The 23,283-nt window shown below is 33.0% G+C and overlaps 4 protein-coding genes across 4 annotated transcripts; 2 read left to right on the plus strand and 2 right to left on the minus strand.

The window, feature by feature from the left end:
- Nucleotides 1–2,117: 2,117 nt before the first annotated feature.
- LOC149392649 (uncharacterized) lies at nucleotides 2,118–3,599 on the plus strand. Its single transcript, XM_089617755.1, has 6 exons — nucleotides 2,118–2,152; nucleotides 2,359–2,555; nucleotides 2,657–2,796; nucleotides 2,880–3,066; nucleotides 3,147–3,235; nucleotides 3,315–3,599. Exons 2-6 carry the CDS (start codon nucleotides 2,363–2,365, stop codon nucleotides 3,369–3,371), a joined length of 666 nt encoding a protein of 221 aa, XP_089473881.1. The 5' UTR covers nucleotides 2,118–2,152; nucleotides 2,359–2,362; the 3' UTR covers nucleotides 3,372–3,599.
- A 1,693-nt stretch (nucleotides 3,600–5,292) lies between these two features.
- LOC149392650 (uncharacterized) lies at nucleotides 5,293–7,480 on the minus strand. Its single transcript, XM_089617171.1, has 3 exons — nucleotides 7,351–7,480; nucleotides 6,831–7,229; nucleotides 5,293–5,859 (listed from the first exon to the last, which is right to left on the minus strand). The coding sequence occupies exons 2-3, from the start codon at nucleotides 7,206–7,208 to the stop codon at nucleotides 5,614–5,616; spliced, it is 624 nt and encodes a 207-aa protein (XP_089473297.1). The 5' UTR covers nucleotides 7,209–7,229; nucleotides 7,351–7,480; the 3' UTR covers nucleotides 5,293–5,613.
- A 7,000-nt stretch (nucleotides 7,481–14,480) lies between these two features.
- LOC149392651 (cell wall / vacuolar inhibitor of fructosidase 1-like) lies at nucleotides 14,481–15,808 on the plus strand. The gene is made up of 2 exons (XM_089617696.1): nucleotides 14,481–15,065; nucleotides 15,532–15,808. Exons 1-2 carry the CDS (start codon nucleotides 14,690–14,692, stop codon nucleotides 15,708–15,710), a joined length of 555 nt encoding a protein of 184 aa, XP_089473822.1. The 5' UTR covers nucleotides 14,481–14,689; the 3' UTR covers nucleotides 15,711–15,808.
- Nucleotides 15,809–18,125: 2,317 nt separating this feature from the next.
- Nucleotides 18,126–20,207, minus strand: LOC149392652 (uncharacterized). The gene is made up of 4 exons (XM_089617689.1): nucleotides 19,962–20,207; nucleotides 18,922–19,527; nucleotides 18,505–18,631; nucleotides 18,126–18,378 (listed from the first exon to the last, which is right to left on the minus strand). Exons 2-4 carry the CDS (start codon nucleotides 19,313–19,315, stop codon nucleotides 18,327–18,329), a joined length of 573 nt encoding a protein of 190 aa, XP_089473815.1. The 5' UTR covers nucleotides 19,316–19,527; nucleotides 19,962–20,207; the 3' UTR covers nucleotides 18,126–18,326.
- Between the last annotated feature and the right edge of the window lie 3,076 nt (nucleotides 20,208–23,283).

Genomic DNA, 23,283 nt, shown 5'->3' on the forward strand with positions numbered 1-23,283 from the left:
TTGTTGACAATAGATAAGAGTGTTTAAACTTTAAAGAGCAATTATTGTACACAAACAAAAAGTTTCAAACACTGAAAATAAAAAAAAACTAATCCATAGTACAGAACTACAGATGAATAGAATAGATCTACCTTCTTTGGAGAACAAGCTTGTAATATAGATGAGATAATCAATGCCCAACACAGATTTACCCTCTAATTTTCTAACAAGTAAATTGCAGCAAAATCCTCACCTCCTTCAAATGACTATTATAGCTAAAAAGGACATTAAAGCTAAGAAAAAAAACACTTGTAATAAACCTAGATGATAGATAACAATAACAATAATAATGATAATAATACATGACATTGGGAGATGTACATATTTTATAATACCAATAACAATAATAATGATAATAATAATGATAAAATTGCGATTGTACTAGGGGCTAACCAAATTTTGGGAGATGTAACATCTTTTATAATACCTTTTTTTTAAGACACCATAACATTGGATTTAAGTTTTTTTTTTTTTTTTTTTTTTACTTTTGCAAATGAAAGAGATGTTTAGTATATTTTGTAAATATTAGAGATTATTCCTAAACCATGACGTCCTCAGTACTTTTGGATCAAAATTCAATATATCAAAATTAATCAAAAGATATGACTTTTTTATATTTATTGGTACAAAACTATTCTCAATGAAATATGATTTTTCTTTTGTATTTCGTCTGTCTAGTTTATTTACATTATTGTCAATAATTTACCTGATTTATGGACATTGTCGATATCATGGTTTTTTTTTTTAACCTGAAAAATCTGGAAAAAATATATATATATATATATATATATATATATATATATATTCAAGCAAACTAAACGAAAATCAACAACTACACATCCGAAATCAATCTCATTTTGAGCTTCTCTCCATTTTACCGGTAATGATTTAGATCTATTTGTCATGGTTTTACCTTTAGGGTTTGGGTTTTTGAGTTTCTTTGTCATTTTGGACGGAGAAATACAGCAGAAGAAGAAGAAGAAGAAGAAGAAGAAGAGGAATTGACGTGGAGGCGGAGAGAGACAGAGAGAGAGAGAAATTTATGTCCATATCAACGTGTTTTAATATTCCACTCCCTCCAAAACCTCGTATATACTTAATAATTTGGCAAATTTGGGAAAAAAATTTGGTTTTAAGAATCTGGAAATTCGTTTGAAGATTTATTGACATTTTGTCTTTTTATTGACATCTGTCAATAAATCTTCAAACAATTATGGAAAATTCTTTGAAGGATGTCAATAAATCTTCAAAGAATTTGGTATGTTGAAGATTTATTGACATGCATAAAATTTATTGACAACGATGTCAATAAATCTTCAAAGAATTTTCCAGAACCATTTGAAGATTTATTGACATATATGTCAATAAAAAGACATAATGTCAATAAATCTTCAAACGAAATTCCAATTTTTTTTATGATTTTCAAATTGTCCAATTTTTTTACTTTTTTTTTAACTTCACGTACCAAACGAAAAATGATCTATAACTTTGCTTTTGTGACCATTAAGTAAATAACAAAATTAAATATAAAAGATATTTTATTAAGGGTATTTTTGTACTTACACATATCACATATATAGAAGTCATACTTTTGGATTAATTTTGACCTATTGGATTTTTGTCCTAAAATATTGATATATCGACGAGGTTATAGTTTAGGAATAATGCCTAAATATTATGATGTATATACGTTTTTTTTTTTTTTTAATAACGGTTAAATTCATTACTAGAAACACATCTCCTCTCAAGCTGCTAAATTGAAGGTAATGAAACAGGCAAATCCAACTTCTTTTTTTTCTAAGAATCTAAAGTTAAAACCCTCTAAAAACAAAAAGAGTAGTTTACTAATAAGAAAAAGAGAAATTTCAAAATAAACCGACGATATTTATGGGAATTTTCCAGTTTCAAAACGAGATCCCCCTCCTTTCTTTCTAAATTGGGTTGGAAGATGATTATGCATTCGGCCCATTAAAGTCCGACTTTGGCGACCGAGCGTAAGGTATTTAAAGACCAGAAAGTAGAAGAAAAAAAAACAACCCCTAAACCTTCTCTCTCTCTCTCTCTCTCTCTCTCTCTCTCTCTCTCTCTCTCTCTCTCCGTCAGGCTTGTTCAGGTGAGTTTATTTGAAGCTGTCTCGTTGAGTTATTTTTGTTATGTTTTTAATTTGTTAAACAGGACGATGAGATAGATGAATCATCGAATTCGAATTTGAATTGAAAGCTTTTTTTTTTTTCTTTTTTAAATCCAAGCTATATAATTGTACCGTCTGAATCCAAAAAAATTCTCTGTCTAATTCATATAATTTTGGGTGCGAAACAGAGATATGGCTATGGCGCGAAGAAACTGGCTAGCGGTACCGGAACAAACGGCGTTCCTAGCGGACGTGAAAAGCTTGTTGGTTGGGAATTCGTTTTTCGTGAACGACGTCGTTGGGCCGATCTGGGAGAGAAAACAGTCTCTACTCATACCCGCCATAACCAACTTCTTCTTCAACCCCGCTGCAACTATCCCTACCGGTACACTACACTACTACTAGTCTTATAATATAAATATATTCAATTGTGCATATTTTTTTATCACAAATTGTAATTCATTAATCTTTAATTAACCTGCGCAGATTCCATGGCAGACCGTCTTTACCAGGGTTTTAAGGATCATTCCTTAGGCGACGAAGAATCAGACGCTGTGGAAGCCATGCTGTACAAGTCTTTTTACCTTTCCGACAAAGCTGTGTTCAAAATGGCGAGATATATCAAGGTAAGATTGTTACCAATTTTTGATTGCCTGATTTTGATTTTGATTTTGGTTTTGATATCGATATCTGTTGCGTGTATATATAGCCGGTGGAGGATCTGTTGCGTCTTCATCGGGTACACGGTTCAGATCAGACGGCCTTCGAAGCAGATTTGGAGGTTTGTATGTCATCCTGGCCGTTGAATCGAACTAGCCTCCCCAGATACTCGTCTCTCGTGTCTGGGGATATTAAGACACGCATTTTCGACTACTTGTATATGACCCCTCCTCATGGTAAACAATCAATCTTTGAATCCACATTTGATGTAATGTAATACGAGTTACAACGAATCTAATTACTTTTTGGTATACAGATCGGACGGCTCATGGTTTGGCATCTGCAATGTCTAAGTCCTTTCTCGACTGGTCCGGCGACGTCCTTGATCCAACCATATTCCTAGAGGTAGCCTTGCTCCTTTGATTTTTTTTTTTTTTTTCTTAGCTTTAAATACTTATTTTTCCTTTTCTTTTTTTAACCGCAGATTGCCGATCAAATACTTCATATTTTCCATGTTTATGCCAATCGGAGTTCTCTCTAGAGACGTTCGAAGGAAATTCGCAGGCACAACGACAAACCATCCATCTTATAATTTATGCTTTCTCGTTTTTCTCCATCTTATAATTTATGCTTTTTCGTTTTTCTTTTTTTCTTTTGAGGGAAACTTGTTTTAATTTTATTAATGTTAACAATGAATGTTTATTTAGAATATACCCGAGTATTTGAGCTGCAGTGGATGCATGAGTATATTTTCTATTTAAGTGCCACATTTTCTAATGGGTTTCAGTGGTATCTAATGTTAGAATTTTTCCAAATAACCAACTTTTCGTGTATTTACGCCATCAAAAAACGCAGAGTAAATTTTTAATAAATAACGTTATATTTTTTGCTATTTACGAGATATTTATAACACGTTAGCTAAAACGTAAATGTTCATGTTTCTTTCTGTGGGCTAAATTTCTGTTTTCTAATTAATAGAGGTGTGGACCAGCACATCATTGTGATACCTATCCTATTATCTATTATCTATTATCTATTATCTAAAGATAAATAAAAAACCGCACCAAATATAACATCTACAATTTATTATGTGAAATAGCATTAGTTATGGAATACATATGTAAATCCATATGGGATGAAAAAACCCATATTGATAAACAAAAATGTAGTTAAAGCATAAGATATGATGCTACAAGATATACATTGTTGTAAAAATCCTTTTTGGTGGTAAAGTCAATTGTACTTGGTAGTGATTTCCGTCAGAGTCGTGGTACTGTTATCTATTTCAATGTATAATTTTATTATTTTAGTTAAACAAATTGTATGAACTCAACATTTTTGAAAACCAAAAGTTAAACTTGACATTTCATTAAAACACAAGATATATGTGTCATTTTTCCTTTCTTCGTCGAAAATCACGAGTTTCCCGGTGGTTTCAATTTCATTGGTAACACGCGTAATTTGCGAAAGTGGAACTCGGAATATATAAGAAATTTTCTCTTAATATCATAATTCGTATCATTACCCTTTTCCCGTCTATAGTTAATATCAAACCATCAATTAAGTGACCACATTTTTTGTCATGTGATTACTTAAATAACGGGCCTTTTTATAAACTTATATTTTCCGTTCAAATAAAATAAAATCAAACTTATATTTATATTTTATTTTTATTATCTTTGTAACATTACCAAATTATCCTCAAAACACACATCACGTGTACTGAACGTGATTAGGTCGTGAAAAAATATTAACATAAGACCTATATTTAACTCGATGTAAAATTATAAAGGCACAAATACTATTTTTAGGACTTTAGGACGTGGGTCATACAAGCGTAAGAGTTGAGGGAGGCAAGAATGTAATTATTCCTTAAAAATTATAATTAGTTGACGATTTTCTGATAAATATGAGATTACTTCAGCTCCGTCTAATTTTTTTTTTTTTTTAACAAAGGTTACTCCGCCAAAGTTTAGAAATAAAGATATATAGAATTAGAAACTGCAAGCACCTTCAGATTCTGATTATCTTTAGTTTTTGTTACAAGTCGCTGCAATTACGGTAACTACTTGCTACTCTTTTAATAATTTGAAAAGGGTCAGGTGCAATTTACTAGGGAAAGCTTATAGCCTAATTATGATTCTCCACCAGAATTCAACACATGACTGCACTGATTTGTAGTCCAAAGCTATAAAGGTAAAAATAACAGTTGAAAGTTATTAATTAAGGAAGAAAAAAATAAAAGACATACAACAGTGTCGCTGAGATGAAGATGATGATATTTATACTATTGTTGACAATAGATAAAAGTGTTTAAACTTTAAAGAGCAATTATTGTACACAAACAAAAAGTTTCAAACACTGAAAATAAAAAAAAACTAATCCATAGTACAGAACTACAGATGAATAGAATAGATCTACCTTCTTTGGAGAACAAGCTGTAATATAGATGAGATAATCAATGCCCAACACAGATTTACCCTCTAATTTTCTAACAAGTAAATTGCAGCAAAATCCTCACCTCCTTCAAATGACTATTATAGCTAAAAAGGACATTAAAGCTAAGAAAAAACACTTGTAATAAACCTAGATGATAGATAACAATAACAATAATAATGATAATAATAATACATGATTTTCAAGGGCTCAACATCCTAATCCTTGTTTCTACAAAAGAGGAGATGAGTTTCTCAAGTAGGAAAAGACATAATGATAATAGATAAGATAGATAGGACATGGGAATGGAAATGAGTCAAAGTTCTCATACCAAGGTCGATCCTATATCATCGCTTGGCGGGTCTCTCGTCGTCCTCGTCATCATCCTCGTCATCGTCCTCGTCATCATCCTCATCCCCGTCACCTCCGTCGTCGGAGTCGTCTTTATCGGACGAAGCTCTCTTCCTCTTCGCAGGAGCTTCGACTTTCTCATCTTCGTCTTCTTCGCCGTTCTCTTCCGGCTCGAAATCCGATGCATCTTCTTCGTCCTCAGCACGACCCACGGGCCTCACCAGATACTCAGTGCCAATATCCTGCAAAAGAAAAAAAAAATTATAATAAAAGTCAGTTTATAATTCATAAATAAAGTTCTGACTTGAAAGAATATTTATTATATTCTGAATATGGAAAGTCTCTAAACTGAGCATGTGCTATTTACCTAAAAAGAAAAGTGTATATGAAATTAAAAATCAATCAGCAAAGCAGTCACAGAGACCAAATAGAAGCAAAGATTTCAACTAAACAAAATTAATGAAATTGAAAATCATTCCCATATATACATACACTACTGCAAAACAGTCACAGAAACCAAATCATATCAATAGCCAATTAGAAAGAGGTGTTTCAAAACAAAGGGGCAGAGATAATATTTTGCCGATAACAAACAAAGGAGAAAGGAAAATAAAAATAAACTGAGCCTATTTTGTGAAATAAATAATCTCTGACTGTGACTAACCAACCATCGACCACCTCTCTACACAGGACACTCTATGATTAGTCTTTTGCTCTAAAACGACCACACAATTCTAAGCTGACTTTTGAGAATCATGAAGCAAGATAGCTTTATAATTTGCAGGCCAAATAAGCCTCTTAATCATACACTAATCTTACTCAAGGAAATACAGACACCACCGACCGTTCTAATCAATCAATTCGCTATTTTATTTTATTTTTTTCCAAACAAAATTATGAAGAAAACGACTACCTATTTTAGCCATCTCTAGAAAAGCCATAACACAACCAGATCTGATCAAAATATTTCGAATCTGACAACTCTTCTCTCGAAAATGAATTTCTTCCTAAAATTTTACCTTTCTTTTCTTCGGCAGAAATAAAATTAACCTTATCCGTTTAGATATAGTGATAAATATGATAGCTAAACGAGCCAGAAATACCAGATCTAAACAAACTTACATAAAAAAACAAAAAAAACAAAACAAAATTAATCTAATAACTAAGCGAATTAAATAACTAAAAAATAAAGGAAAAAAAACAAAGATTTCACCTCATCTGGTTCGACCTCCTCTTCGTCTTCATCATCGTCGTCATCGTCATCGTCTCCCTCACCGTCGTCGTCATCGTCGTCGTCGTCGCCGTCTCCTTCACCATCATCGTCCTCATCATCGTCGTCGTCGTCTTCGTCGTCGTCGACGGAATGAACCGGCGGTCCGCCGGAAGATTGAACGACCTCCTGAGCATCATCGTCGTCGTCGTCGTCTTCACCGTCGTCGTCTTCATCGTCGTCCTCGTCACCGTCCTCGTCACCGTCCTCTTCTTCCTCCTCAGCCTCTTCGCGGCTGTTATCAGTCACTACGTCGTCGTTCTCTTCGTCGTCGAAAACTCTAGTTTCGTTGTCCTCCACAACCTCTTCCATGGCCTTCATTTTCTTCTGATGAGCGAAACCCTAGCGAACCAGAGAGACGGATTTTTTCTTTCTTTTATTTGCGATGAAACGATAAGATCGAAAATTGAAATTGGAAAAAAGACAGAGAGATTAGCGAGAGAGGGAGAGAGAGAGAGAGAACCAGAGAGGAACTTCTTCGTTCGCTTCGCTCTAACCAGTAGCTCTGCAACAACAGATCTGGACCGTCCAAACGGATCCTCACGCGGATTGGTGACGTGGCGAACGATCGGGCGGTGGAAGATTGTGAATTTGTATTTCTGTTGCTGCGAGAGTCATTGCGGCGCTCTCATGGACTCGGGTCACGTGCTTAGCACATGGGAGGGTAGGGTGTCTATTTTCTGGGCTTTAGGGCTCTTAATTTAAAAAGCCCAAAATTGTGGTGAATGGGCTCTTCTTACAAAGCCCAGAGTTTGTTGTTTTCTAACGACCATATCTCCAGTAAATATTTGTTAGGGAAGTTGAAATATTTTATTGATATTTATTATAAACAAGATAGAAGATAGAAGAAGTAATTCGGATTTTTGGATCAACGATCAAAAGGGCACGCGATAATGCAAGGGACGAATTCGAAATTACCACATCCACTAAAGAGATTATTTTTTTCGCTTCTCCGCTAGACTCGAGAGGACCGTGGCTATAAAATGGCGAATCCGATATCACATTACATTTAAAGAATCTTAGAAAACTAAAAAAAGAGTGAGATTTGTGTGATTATTATCATTTTTCTTTTGGACTCGAGAAGGTCGTGATTTTGAAAAAGGCGAACTCGATATTCCTCAATCTCAACGGAGCCGACCATAAAACGAAAGTTATGGTTATCTTTCCTAATCTTCATTTTTTCAAAAATTCATTTTTTGGGTCTTCGTCGTCTGCCACTTAGCAACACTCAACATTAGTTCGATGAGATATGGGCGAATAGGTTTTGACCAACATAAGATATTTCGGTTAGGTCATTGGTTATTTCATAGTGTCAGTATCTATGTGTTTTGTTCTACGTCTTTTACATTGCTCACTCATGACTCGGGTAATGTTTGGCGCTTGACAATAACGTAATCATATATACCGGGGGAAATATTTTGGTTCCACTTTTTATCTTTAAGTAGGGAATTGTCTGCTGGTAGAATGATCCAAATTTTTAGGGAATTTTTCATATACTTATATAATATTAGTTGAGTGTCCAAACTTTAGGGAATTTTTCATTGTGTTTTCCTACATCAATCATTCCCCTCGAATCGTAATATTAATTTGAAAACGCCTGTTTTTAAGTTCAAGCAAATTCATACATATTTGCTTGCCATTATCAAAACACTCAATGAACATGGCAAATGATTCAAATCTAATACATATAATGTATCTATAATTCAATCCAGAATCATTTCAAAATTTAGTTCATTCTATTTTGTAGAGTTGCTAAACGCTTCGTTTCAGCTAGTATACTTGGAGCCCTTTTAATTATATGACCACTACAAGTGATAATATGTATCATAAACATTTATTTCAACATGTACATTTTGTTCTAAAACAGTTATAGTATAAAGACTTATATCCCAAAACAATTTAAAAAAAAAAAAAAAAAAACTCGTACTGTTTATAAATTGTGTAGATATATGATATGCTAATCAATTCATAAATATGCGAATTAAAAAAATATAAGAAGTATGTCATTAATATATGACAAATACATTTCTATAGCTCCTCCACTCAAATAGGAAACGTGGAAAGTGAAGATATGATATGTTTTGAAGTTGAAAAAGACTTTGGACAAAAGAGCAAAAAAAAGAAAAAGACTTTGGACAAGATTGGTCGTCGACACTTTTATATATATATATATATATATTTTTAATGTAAACTTCATAGTATTTCCTTGGCTATTTAAGGGGATTAAAGGTAGATTCTTAACCTTATTTGTTTTGAAAATTAACTCTTATAAGCCATATATATAAATATTAAAAAAAAAGCTTCATATTCTCAAATAAGAAATAAATTTAAAATAAGAAGTAATTATTATATCTGATAAAATAGGTCACAAACTGGTTCAAATTATGACTCTCTCAAATTCCAACCTCCTATCTCTTGAATTTTTTCATCGAATAGACCCATAAAATTTGGTTTCGTGAACTCAAATTCTACCATGAACCTCAAATTAATAGCCGGAGCTTCAAACTACATTGCCTTTTTGTTGAACAAACGAAGTGAGGAAAACAACTTATATAATATATTTGAGGGCAAAAAATGTTTTCAATTTTCTCAAGTATCGATTAATGAATTATACTTGTGTTGCAAGTGTTTGTTAGTCGAATATACTTCGTTTACACTTAAATATGTTTGATTACTTAAAGACAATAACATGTCAATGTAAACGTATTCAATGATTTAAACATTTGAATAATTGAAATCATAACGTAAACAAGTTTAATAATTGTAAAACATTTTTCATAAACTTTAAGCATTTTTAAAATAATATTTTTCAATAATGTAAACAATTTAAAAAGTGAAAGCAATAAATTTCCAAAAGATAAACAATTTCAATTTCAAGAAATATTCTCATTAAAAAAATTAATAAAAGCTATTGTTGGTGTAGGACTTCGCCCCTTGAAAAAAAATGCATTTTAGACCCCAAAGAGTGTGGAGATAGCCCTGATTAGGGCTAGCTTGTATGAGGTCGACTGAGTGAAACCTGCTCGAGGTAAGTTCACTAAAGACATTAACTCGCTCTTCGCAACTCAGCTTAGGCGAACACCTTGGTAGGCGATCCAAAGATCAATTCACCAATTTGCTCAAATTTCTCAAACAAAGACTGGGCAACCGTCCTTTTCATATTGTATCGCTATTTCTAGATAGAGGAAGTACATGTGAGCGTGGGTTAGATGGAGAAGACTAATCAATAGTGATGTGCCTTCTGCAATACACAGATCTTCATATCATAGCTATAAATATATGACGCTCTCTTCATACTCACACAAATTCTATACTTTCAACTTGTTATTTCGTTGTGTTAAGCTTTGAGCTCTCCTCGATCCCGTGTCTTGTTTACAATCAAAATCAATAAAACAAAAAGCTAATTTATTATTGAAATTAATGTTAATAATGTTCATCAATTTATCCTTTTCATATACTTTATGAGAAAATTGGACATATAACAAAAGTTTTAGGCCCAAAATGAACAAATTCATTTCTTAAAGTTCGAGATTGTTTGAGATGAATTCTCACGTTAACATCTTTAATAAAAATAATGCGACAACATATATTACTTAAATTAAAATTAAAAACTCGATACTATTGAACAACATATGTAGACATACATAAAAAGAACTATTATAATGTCGAGCAATATTTAAATAAAATATAATTGAATCAAATTAAGATAAATTAGGTGTGCTCATTTGAATTAAATTGATTTTTTTTTAACTATATTCTTAGCTTTTTGTTATTGTTGATAATGATTAATTGTGGCCACTTTAGTCTAACATATGTATATATATATATGTTAGATTTTTTAAAAAGTGATGCGACTAAGATCGCAACTCAAACACATCAAACGACGTTTGATCAAGTCAACATGTATTAGGTATGTAGCAAGTTTACGAAAGAAGAGCAATTGAACGACGACATGTCTTCCGTAATACACAGATCGATACTTTTTATACATTCGCGTGCCCTTTGCTTTTTCATTTTATTTTCTCAAGTTTTTTGAGGTTTGAGCACACCCCAAGTGTATTGTTCATGGTCGATATAAATAAAAGTCCATATATTATTTAATTCGTTTATTATTTATAAATTCCTTATTAATTTCATACATTTCTCGAGCAAATCGAACTTATAACGAAACTTTGAGATTCAACATTAACAAATAAAAATTAGATTTTCATTTATAAAGCTCAAGACGGTTTGAGTTGCGCATTTACTACTAAAAAATTGTTAGAATGTTTGCACTATTTGCATTTTTACATTTCTAACTTCTCGCCACCGGCAAGCTATTTTAATCACAATTTGTTAGGGGTGTTTTAGTCGTGGCTTTAAGATTTAGCCATGCTTACTACTTATTATAAGCGATTGGCTATTAGTCAATAAAATTTGATCACGTGCTACTAATATGCCCTTAAAAAAAATGTTCACAGTAAAGAAAATATCTCATAAGCAAACAAACCGAATAAATCCCCAAAATCAAGCTTTCTAATAAAAGAGGCGTCTTTGGGTAGGAAAAAGAAAAAAGAAGAGAGAGAAAGAGAAAGGGATTAGAAGGATAAGAAAGAGATCAGATAATACAGAGTCCGATATGGCAAGAGCATGGTACACGTCAGCATCCCGGTGGCTGGAATTGGACTTCTCGGTGGGGTGGCCGGAGATCAACATGTCGTACTTGACACGTGGCATAAGGTGGTTCGATCTCTCAATTATCGTTGACCATGTTTTGTGGGTTGTGGAGTCTTTCGCTTTGCTCGCCATGCTTTGCTTCTTCTTTCTCTTCTGTGGTTGTACCCTTTGATATTATTTATAGGTATATCTATATATATATATATATATATATGCAAAGGTTGTGAAATGAATGAGTATATGATACTTTGAGGCTGCTTGGTCTTGCGTTGACCAACATATATCACACGGTCCACCTTCATAGTTCATATGTGGCAAATGCAAACATTTGATAAATCTGTGTTGGATTTATGTGTTGCTAAATTAATTGGATATATTTTAAGTTGCTAAAATTTACATATATTTCAAACCCAATTTAACTAATTAGAAGTTATAAACTGTTGTTTGTTTTGTACTAGTCAATTTTGATTATAGTAGTAATCTTAGCTATCTTTTTTTTTTTCTTTTTATTATTAATATTTATTTCAGTAGAAGCACTTATTTTCATCGCTTTTGATTACATATGAATTAATTACAAGAGTGTTGTAGTTTTTGTTGTTGCAAACTTTACGAGTGAAAGCTGGTGATTTTCTTAGAAACAAACAAGATTATTATCAATAAAATATAATTATAGTGCTAGCGTTCATAATCATATTGTTCCCTTATGTGACTCCCTAAAAATCTCTCATTAAAGTTTTAGACCCACCACTTTGTTGTGACTTATTACAATCATAATATCATATTGTCTTTTATCAACAATAATGCATATACCAATACGTAACAAACAATAAAGATATACAAACAAATCTAGTCTACTTACTCCTCTCTCTCTCTCTCTCTCTCTCTCTCTCTCTATCTATCTATATATATATATATATACACACACAATATATATACTGGTAATCTTACCACGTCATTACGATGGAGTGTTGTAATACAATGACTGTTAGAAACATATAATACGGATAACAAAATAGGGAAGCAGACATTAAAATAATTGGTAACCATAGACTATCAATTTAAAATGAAAATATTAATGTGTTTTTTTTTTATCAACATTCACGAGACGCGTGTCGAAGTGCGAGTTTGCGACGTGTATCGATCTTGAGTTGCGGGCATCGAATCTCTTATGGCTCCAAATGAATCGTAACGGGTCGAGATATCTCATGGTGTAATTTGTGTAGGAATCCAAACTGACCGGACGATCCTCACCAGACGAGTATGGGCGAACTCTTCCCTTAGAGAAAAGCTCTCTTGATTCTATAAATGGGAACCTCGACCATGTTCCCAAGGTAATGATTTTTGAGCCTAAGAACGCTGTCGAAACTCTCTGAAGCTCGTTTCTCTCATAATCAACCCCTAAATACTCAAACCCTTTAGCTATCACCTTAATTCTCATAATGTTGAGCGTCGGAGAGGTATAGAGACAACCTCTTTGTTTCTCCTTTGTAGTTCAGTCTTTCCTTTCGTTTCAGGATCGTTGGAGGACTCGAAGAACCATTCATAGCTAGGGAAGAACTTGAGGCACCGAGTTTGGGACGCTTAGGCTCGAGTGCGATCATTTGGTCCGGCCTTGGGTCGAACCGCGCGAGCCTCATAAATCGTTGTCCGATTTAAAAACTTAATTAAAAACCGATAATTTCCATTCCGGTTATAAACGGTAGAACTAGAAGGACAATTGAAAATGAAAATTATAATCCCTTTTTTTGGTACGGTACTAGAGAAACAAATAAAATGCGTGAGTTCTCACGAGGTTACTTTACTTGGGATCGATCATCAACACAAATCTAACTTTATGCACTCGTTTCGATTTGACAAACAAGCATTCCAAGAATGAATCATTAATACGGCTTAAACTTCCTTAAATTTTTCGGCAATAACAATGATGTGTTATGTGTCATTTTTTTATCAAGAAAAAATTATACCAAATTTTTTGAAAATGGTATGAAGATTGAGACATAGGCACCAAATCAAGAACCAAGCCAAGGCCTTGACCAACCGCGAGGTCTCAGCCAACTCACCTCTTTATTTTCACCAATCACACTAAAATGGCAGGGCTAAAAAAAACTCCTATCTTTAGTCGACGTGTAATCAAAGGGTCCGAACCTTATCTAAAATCTAAAAGTGTGAAACTTGTTTTATGGACTTGTTTTTGGCACAAAGAGTGCGGTGACACAATTTTCTCAATAAACATCAAAGCAAACGTGACATAAGAAAACCAAATGATTATAATGCCACATGCGCTTCAAATTTTACTTCTATTTTAAATATGTCTTTAATTCATGGACGTTTCACACATTGAAACAAAAGATACCGCTAAGAATTATTTTCAGAAATTTAACATTTGTTTTCCTAAAATTGGTTTAATGGATAAGTTTCAAAACTACATGGCCACGATCATTGTCACGTTTAATAACCTTTTTTTCCTATAAAGTAGATACATGACATGTATATCATCATATGAAATAGAAAACGTGCGTCATATGATGATACAAAGATTAAATTATGGTTGCAATTCGCAAATGCACATCTGCTTGTTTTTCGCGCCCAATTGATTGTATATGTTTTATTCACATTAAATGAGCTTGTTGTGTGACAAAAATTACTAACAAACCGAACGGGTTTCTCTCTTTAGAAAATCAAAGTCGATGGGAATCCACACACGTTTTCTAGAAATGAAACCGTTAGTTATTTTTATTCATAGCAGTCAACAAAAACGCATTTTCGTAATTTAAAATCCATTTAAAGAGTTGAATATAAAAACACGACTTGCCGTTTTTGTAATATTATTATTACCATATGTGCATCACATGCATGGCCGATAAGCATAAAATTAATATAAATAAAAGTATGTGTAATTTATTGATAGACCGCTCGTTATTAACATACCAAAAAGAAAGGGAAAAAAAAACAAAATAGAAATCAACCTAATAAAAAAGATATATTCCAATAATAAATGAGAACAATAAACACAATGACACCATATGTACCACAAAATTCCCTATAAATAGGCACAAGAAATTTGAAACTACAAATATATCAAACACTACTTCCCATCATCAAAACCCTAAATTCCTTCTTTCCAAACAAAAACAACAACAAAAAAAATGAAGAGCTTTGTTGGTAATAATATGAATATTGTTGTGACGATGATATTGCTTGTGTTTCTGTTTGCTGTACCACAAACTGAGTCAAGAATGATGACCAACACAAAAGACCTAATCTCTCAAACATGCCACAAAACACCAAGCCCTAGTCTTTGCCAGTCAACGCTCCGTGCTGACCCAAAAAGCTCGGGAGCGGATCTGACGACCCTAGGCCTCATAATGGTCAACGTAGTGAATTCCAAGGCCGAGGAGACACTCAAACACGTGAGCGATCTCCTCAGAAGTCAAAAGCAAGAGACGCTACGCCAAGGTTTGAGGACTTGTGGTAGCAACTACAATGCTGTAGTAGTCGCCGATGTCCCTGAAGCCATTGAAGGTAAATAAAAAAATAAAAATCTCGGGTCTATCTACGATCTAAAACGTTGATTTTTATTTAAAAAAAAAATGGACGACTCCAATTGATCTTTGGTTTCTAATAACAAATGAGACCTAACTACACTATATTCTGCTTCATTTTTTTATAAATCAAGTTTTAAACCTAATATTATAATAATATAAATAAATAAATTAATGACACGATTTATTTTGAGTAGGGGGACACCGAAGGAAACACAAATATGTCGATTTGGATTCTTATGTGATACCGAATTTCTTGAATATTATACCATGTCATCAATTTTTTTTCAACTTAAGTTTTAAACCTAAATGATATAATAAAATATATAAATTAACAGCGCGATTCATTTTGAGTAGAGGGACACGAAGGGAGACACAAATAAATAGATAGATGAATGAATGATCATAGTACTAATATTATTAATCGTGTATGTATATATATCTAGCCCTAACAAAGGGAGCCTATAAGTTTGCGGAGCAAGGCATGAGGGACGCGGCGTTGGAAGCAGAGTCATGCGAGAGGCAGTTTGAGACGGGAAAATCTCCATTGACGAACCTCAACGACGCTTTGCGTGACGTGGCAAACGTCGCCGTTTCCATCGTTAGGATGATCATGTCTAGTTAAACCTAGCCGTTTATATATTTTTATGGTAGTGACGCAATCAATATTATTATTGTTGCTTTTTTTGTCATATGTTTTTATTTTATGGTGAGTGATGTTATGGTATCTTGATTAATGAAATTAATTAAGGATAGAATCATCGTGTCTTACTACTTGGAATTCTTTTGGTAGGTTTTATTTTTTTTCCATCATTATAGTAGGAGGAATATCTATTTCATATATTAATGCATACCAACGACAATATAATAGATACAAACATACAAACCACAACTCATTGAACATAAAACAAAATGACATCGAAGTCTAAACATAAGAATTTTAAATCACATAAAAATATATATTGGTAGAATCAAAAGAGTAAGAACACAAGCCGTTTCAAGCTCTTAATATTAAGCATGACGTTCAAAACCCTAAAAGCTAGAGCGCCTCTGGTTGATCGATCATTAAACATTAACGATTAACGAGGTCAAAATCTTGAAGAAGTCAAATTTGCATCCTGTATCTTCTTTCCATTTAAAATTTGTTGAAAATTGACTTCAAATTGACTTAGATTTGTCACAAAATTGTTATAACACTTATGCAACAGTTCCTAAAAACGCTTTTGAGTGACGTAACAAACGTCGCCGATTTGATCGTTAGGATGGTCATGTATGGTTACAAATTATACATTTTAGAAACCTAGACATATATATTTAGTAGCAATGTGATCAATAATATTATTGTTGGTTTTTTGTCATATATTTATGGTGAGTGATGTTATGGTTCTTGATTAATGAAATTAATTAAGAAATGAATTATCTTTTCTTGCTACTTTGGACTTCACTCAATATATATATATACATATATATATATATATATACATATATATATATATATATATATATATTTACATCAATATAGTAGAATGAATATTTATTATTTACATCATGCATACCAACTACAATTTAATACATTCAAACAACAACTTTTAGAACATAAACAATATGACATTAAAGTCTAAAAATTCTTAAAAATCCTGTGAAAATGTTTATTTGCAGAGTACTCAAAAGATTAAGAACACAATCGTTCTAAGCTCTCAACATAAACATAACGCTAAAAAAAGAGAAAATGGTGGCAATAATACTCAATGTTTAATCAAATCATGACTTATATACTCAATCTTTTTATTCTTTGGCAAAAATACCTAACGTTACTATTTTGCCATCCGTTACTACTAAGTCTGTTAGTATAATAGAACAAAATAGTTACTTTTAATCAGATGACACATGTATCTCCGTTTATATACTAACAGACTTAGTAGTAACGGATGGCAAAATAGTAACGTTAGGTATTTTTGCCAAAGAATAAAAAGATTGAGTATATAAGTCATGGTTTTATTAAACATTGGGTATTATTGCCACCATTTACTCCTAAAAAAATGAACAAAATTTTCGTCTAAGTAAAGCTAGAGCGCATGTGGTTGAATGAGCATCAAACATTCACGACTTTTTTTTTATTAACTTGGTCAAAATCTTGAGGATTTCAAATTTGCATCCTCGTATCTTCTTTCCGTTTAAAATTTGTTGAAATCCGACTTCAAATCGATTTAGAACTGTTACGAAAATCCAAGTCCGATGGTCTTTATGCGACTATTCCTAGAAACTTTTGAAAAATGGCACAATCCAATTTGAATAGTTTTTTAAAAAAAAAAAAAAAAAAATTATGTATTTTTTGTATTCTAATCCGCCAATATTAACCCAAAAACACATATTGGATATAAAATGAGAAACAATCTATGAGCAGACAAATAATACTCATTCTCTTACAATATGCATGTTGAAGGTGATCAAATCTGAATTTGAAAATAAGATAGACCCGAAAAGAAATCAATCAGGGTCGTCCATGTTGTGATCAACGGTTGAAATTGTACAACACTCATATTATTGTATTAGGAGCCTTAATTTCCTATGATGTGGTTTGTAAGAAGAAGAAAATAAAGGAAGCTCACATGTGAGTTGTGAGTGTGACCCAACACAAGTTCTGATCTTTACAAATCTAACAATCAATGAATGGCTATATAATAAGATATCTTAAACACCTAACTCTCTCTCTCTCTCTCTCTCTCTCTCTCTCTCTCTCTCCTCAATTATTCAGAAGATCAATGATCATGTGCAAATATTTTCAGTGGACGTATGTGCATTTGAATTTGAAAGAACATGACAAGTTTGGCTTCGTACCAATTTTTGTTGACAATTTTTTTTTACATGACAGATATTGTAAAGACCAAAACTTGACTGATATTAAACACGGCAGATATTGTAAAGACCAAAACTTTTAAGCTTTTTTTTTTTTATCCCTTCAGAGTTCAGACCAGCCAAACCAAAATCAATTAGCTTGCTTATCATCACTATTGTAAAACAAAGAAGAAGATAAAGAAGATTAGATAAAAACTACCTCGTCCCGTTTTGATTATTATTCACATAGCCGGGACTCAAACTTTTTTTACCACAACCACATTCAGGTAATTCTGTCTACACGGAAAACAGACAGTCATGGAAATTCCTTTTTCTTCGATTTTTTGTTTTCTTTAAAATAAATAAAAAAAAGCCTCTCATTTATACACCAAACATATCAACATCCTCATCTCGTCGCCTTTTCTTGCGGATCTGCCCCCGAAACTTGCTCTACCATACTGCAAAAACGACTAACCCGATTCAGTTCTCGATTACTCAACCAATCGCTTCAAACTTTACTTTTCCGATACAGAGATAAAAAAATAAAAATAAAAATAAAAATAAAAATAAAAAACAAAACATACTTTGGAGACTCGGAGCCGGGTCCATTGGGAATCACCGCCGAGGGAATCGGATAGAACTGAACCGAGATCAATCCGCTATCGTTCGGAGATTCTTTCAAGTTCTCCGGGGAATTTCTGCACGACATCCCTGAAAAAATCACCCGAAACCAAATCAGAAAAACAACACCCAAAAAACAAAATATCCATTTTAGCCGAATAGCCAAAGTTTTCAGCTTTTTAGCAAAATAACCAAAATTTCAGACTCCCCTCTATAATTTTTTTTTTTTTTTTGGTATCTACATCTGACAAAATTCAAAAAAATTACCGACACCTGGTACACGCACATTTTTTTGTAAATTTTAGCAATTTCAGTAATTTTAGACTAAGCCTGAGCTGAGCTATTTCGCATACGAAGAGAGAGCTACGAACGAGTGTTACCGTGAAAGAGAATGAGGAGACAGAAGAGGAGAGTGAAGACCAAAGCGAAGAGGCTGGTCCCACTGGACGATGACGAGGACGATGACTTGGAGGCTTTGATCTTCTTGATCCTGTCGGCCCGGGCCCGCTTCAGCATCGCCAGCTCAGCGATCTCCCTGATGAGCTTCTGGTCCGCCGCGTCCAGAGACGGCCCTCTCGGCGGCCTCGGAGGCTTCTTGTTGTTGCTGTTGCGCTTTTCCTTTTTGTTCTCTTTGTTGTTCTTGTTCTTGTTCTTGTTTTTCTCCGGACCCAAATCTTCTCCGATTCCCATCATCGGCTTCGAACACAAATCTTCATCGCTGTTCGTCCCCAAACCGCTCTCGAGATCGATATCCCTCGAGCTTGGATGCTCCATTGTGTTATCAGAGCTCTTTGCCGATCCGAATTGTTACCAAAGTTTCAATCTTTAAGACTCTTTGACCAAGCCTTTCTTCTTCTTCTTCTTTTTAAATATTTACAACAAAGTAAAATTTTCAAGCTTCTTTTAATTAAAAATTCTTACAAAAAAAAGGCCTCTCTATTTGTTCCTCTTTCTAATTCTCCAATCACCTAAACCCTGATGTGATTCTACACAAACAAACAAACAAAACAACAAAATCAATTCTCAAAGCTACAAAAAGGGAATAATGAAATGTAGCTTCTTCAAGCCATCAAAATAGACACCGAGTCAATAAAAAAGAAAAAAAGAAAAAAAAAAGAAAGGAAAGCCTTGTGTGCTTTGTCCCAAATCAAAGCCAAAGCCGATCATCATGCAATTCCCGTGAACTTATTATTGATTTTATATTTTTAAATTCGCTACCGGAGAAGAATATACCTTCATTCATCTATAATCAAAGCTTCTACGGCAAGCGAAAAAGAAATAGGAAAACGAGGCGTTGAAATGTATCAACAGAACAGAGAAATAATAATATTTTTATAAATTATAAAATAAAATTATAAAAAACGAAAAGAAGTCGCAGAGTTGAAACAAGTAAACACGAAAGAAAAGGAAAAGAAATTACCTTTGTTTGGACGATTGAAGAATCGGAGAAGAAAAAACCCTCACAGATCCGATATCGCCATTAGAGAGAGAGAGAAAGAAAAGGAAAGAGAGAACCAAGTCACCGTTAATATCGGAATTCCCCAATTTATTTATTAATGCAAAATTATATTACATTTATTTTTTCTTTCAAATAGTCTTTTATTTTATTATTCAAATAAATAATAAAATAGATAGAGAGAAAAGGAAAACCATCACGAGGGCTTCATGGAAGGAACGAGCTACTAAAGATCTTATTTATATAGTTCACTTTAATACGAAAAATCAAATTATTAATACAAAATCTAAACATATACTATACATTATTTAAAACACCAACTATATATATATATATGATAACTGTAACCACTGGAATTTAGGAATCTTTAATAGTTTGTGCCATCACCGACAGTTTTCTTATTTTGACACGTGGATTTTCATTACTTATGGACCTACTCTTGGGGTTTACCATCACCTAAATAATAAATAACTACCTTTTCTTTTTCTATTTTCTTTTTTGGTTTTGGATTAAATTAAATTAATAAAATCCGTTTTGTTTTGGATTGTTCGTTTTTTGCGTTTCGGTTGATAATGGTTTAATGATTTAGTGCAACCTTTACGGCCAACTTTATAACTTATAATCAATCTTTGTCCTATATATATATGTGTGTATATATCCAATTTGGTATTTAAATGTGTAACATACTATACTATGGTCGTTGCTAATGGTTGGTTTGATTTAGTGTTATAGAATTAATGGTATTTATCTACAATTTGGCAATTTCAAATTTGACCTTTTTCGGCGTTGCTAATAATAAAACATTGGATTTGCCACTGAAAAAAAATGGGCTAATAGAATATTCCAAAGTATTTTTTTTTAAATGTCGAGATATTCATTTTATGCGGTGCCTAAGTTTCAATAATGCATAAGCAACGTAATAATAATAATAATGCATGGGCGTGTATTTTTGTATTCATTTTATTGTGACAAAATGAAATACAACAAAATTCTGTGCCTAAATTCTAAAATGCATCGAAAAATATCAATGTATTGTAGCTGTCTTGTCCAGCTGGATGAGGATGGGGATATACTGAATCTGTATGTATATATATTATATACACAGAAGAATTGTATTATTATTATTATTAACTCATTGATTCACAATTAGAAAAAAAAAATGAAAAGATAAACACGAGAGATTGTGGGCCTGGCCCATAAGGATGACATTGGATTTAATTATGGGCTCTCATTGCTCTGTTGTTAGGGAGCTTATTTAGGCCCACAGATTCCTGATTAGATTCTTTAATGCAAACGACTCGTCAATTCGTTTCTCTCTTTGACTCTCTATTCCTTTGCATCTTTGATATTTGTTGTTCCATGGGGACAATTATTTATTATTAGGGACCTTATTACTATTGGTTTGCGTGATTTTATTTCAACCGCTGAAAATCATCACAAGATGGTTTAAATCAATGACTCGAGTCAACCATTTTTGGAATTATCTCTCTCTCTCTCTCTCTCTCAAACTTTCTCTATTTTTTCTCTACACTTAAAGATGAACTTTCTCTCTTCTCTCTAAGCTTAGAGACGAGCCAAAAATCCACGACCTCTAGCAGTTAAATCACCCACCTCAAATTTTCACCAATATTGATATTGAGAGTCGGGTGCGCGTTCGAAAAACATTTTTGGCGCGCAAGAGAATATTCGAGACTTGGAAGACGAGCACAAGAACCGATGCCTTAACGTACTCATTCACTAGGAATCTTAATTCGCATACATCGTGCATCAATAATCCTTAACAATTCTCAATTCTCAATTCTCAATTCTCAATTCTCGCTAGCCTTACTTAATTTCAAATAATAGCAGGGACTATCCTTGCTATTTATACGTCTACATTTCATCATGGACACTTTGGTAGCTATCAAGAAGTCTTCTTATGCTTTGCTTATATAATTTGGATACAAATCCAATTCCTTTTTCTTTCTTTTTTCTTTTTCTTTTTTCTTTTCTAAAACGGTGACGCCGCATATGCTGGCATTTACGGCTACAAGTAGTTACAAAATGATAAGATTACGTAGAGAGTTGTAAGCCATTCTTCGAGGCAACTTAAAGTAATCTATGAGTTGAATCAATTAACCTAACACATTCATTCTTTATCATAAGAATGAGTTGTGACAACTAAGTCTTGCCATGGAATAACTAGCAATACAGGAAGAGTCAAAACTTTGCATATCAAACTCTTCTAATAATTATTTAAAATGGTTATTCGCAATCTTATGATCAAAAGGGCATTTGATCTTAGTATTGATTGTTAGGAGAACTTGTGATGTCTTGTTATGAGACATAGATGGTTGGAGACCCTATAGTTCTTCATAGATATTTTATAGAAATATTGAATAATACAAGTGCATTTCTAAGAGTATATGCTTACACCATATAACTCTTATACTCTTAGAATCACTATGTATGAAAACATACATGTTACCTTAATCCTGAAATGAGACATAATTACTTGTGATGAGTCACTCTCACTTGATGAATTGATGATTAAGGTACTTCAATACGAACCTTTGTCTGGGCAAGTCAGTGAGAGGACTTATTCATAAGGGTATCATAAGACTCATAGATATGGAATTCCTGTATAAGATTGTTAAAATACAATATATGTCACCTCATGCTTTGTTGATGAAAGTTTGAATTAACTAATTAGGCCTAGTATTCAATTGAATTTACTCATTGAATCAAGCATTGTGAGATAGTTGCTCATCTCACAAAAAATGCATGTGCTTATTCACAATCAACAAAGACTATGACGGGTGAAATGGCAATTTGCAGGACCGGTGAAATGGCAAGTTGAAGGAAACTATAACTAGATGGGTGAAATGGCAATTTGCAGGACCGGCTCAATCATGCACGACATAGACTATGACGTTTGGTGATGTTGAAAAAGATTGTCATTGGCAAAGGTACACTTCAAGTGAAAGACTTGCCACAACTTGAGAATATTTTTCTGGTTGAAAGAAAATCTTATCAGCATCAGTCAAACTGTGTGATAATGATTATTTCAAACTCTATTTCTCAACCTATGTCAAAGTTAATAATCAGAATTTTGATAAATGAAATAAATGTCTAATATACCTCCTCATTGAATATAAAGAAAAATGAATAATTTGACATGCAGACTACTCTTTTACCTTGTACCAACACGAAGCAATCAAAGAGACAATTATTTTGACACCAGTAAATACATACTTCTCATACGCAATAATTTTTTAATCTATGGTCAATAAAATATCGACTACAT

Source organism: Urtica dioica, chromosome 6, assembly GCF_054948205.1.
Source record: "Urtica dioica subsp. dioica isolate 48M chromosome 6, U.dioica_male_clone48M_v1_H2, whole genome shotgun sequence".
Classification (NCBI taxonomy): domain Eukaryota; kingdom Viridiplantae; phylum Streptophyta; class Magnoliopsida; order Rosales; family Urticaceae; genus Urtica; species Urtica dioica.

Coding starts and splice junctions, on each gene's coding strand:
- LOC149392649 (XM_089617755.1), top strand. CDS start 2,363: ATGGCTATGGCGCGAAGAAACTGGCTAGCGGTACCGGAACAAACGGCG. Junction 2,797..2,879: donor AAATGGCGAGATATATCAAG/GTAAGATTGTTA, acceptor GTGTATATATAG/CCGGTGGAGGATCTGTTGCG. Junction 3,236..3,314: donor ATCCAACCATATTCCTAGAG/GTAGCCTTGCTC, acceptor TTTTAACCGCAG/ATTGCCGATCAAATACTTCA.
- LOC149392650 (XM_089617171.1), bottom strand. CDS start 7,208: ATGAAGGCCATGGAAGAGGTTGTGGAGGACAACGAAACTAGAGTTTTC. Junction 5,860..6,830: donor AGGAGGTCGAACCAGATGAG/GTGAAATCTTTG, acceptor TTTCTTTTGCAG/GATATTGGCACTGAGTATCT.
- LOC149392651 (XM_089617696.1), top strand. CDS start 14,690: ATGAAGAGCTTTGTTGGTAATAATATGAATATTGTTGTGACGATGATA. Junction 15,066..15,531: donor TGTCCCTGAAGCCATTGAAG/GTAAATAAAAAA, acceptor ATATATATCTAG/CCCTAACAAAGGGAGCCTAT.
- LOC149392652 (XM_089617689.1), bottom strand. CDS start 19,315: ATGGAGCATCCAAGCTCGAGGGATATCGATCTCGAGAGCGGTTTGGGG. Junction 18,632..18,921: donor TCTCCTCATTCTCTTTCACG/GTAACACTCGTT, acceptor TGATTTTTTCAG/GGATGTCGTGCAGAAATTCC. Junction 18,379..18,504: donor CCCGGCTCCGAGTCTCCAAA/GTATGTTTTGTT, acceptor TCGTTTTTGCAG/TATGGTAGAGCAAGTTTCGG.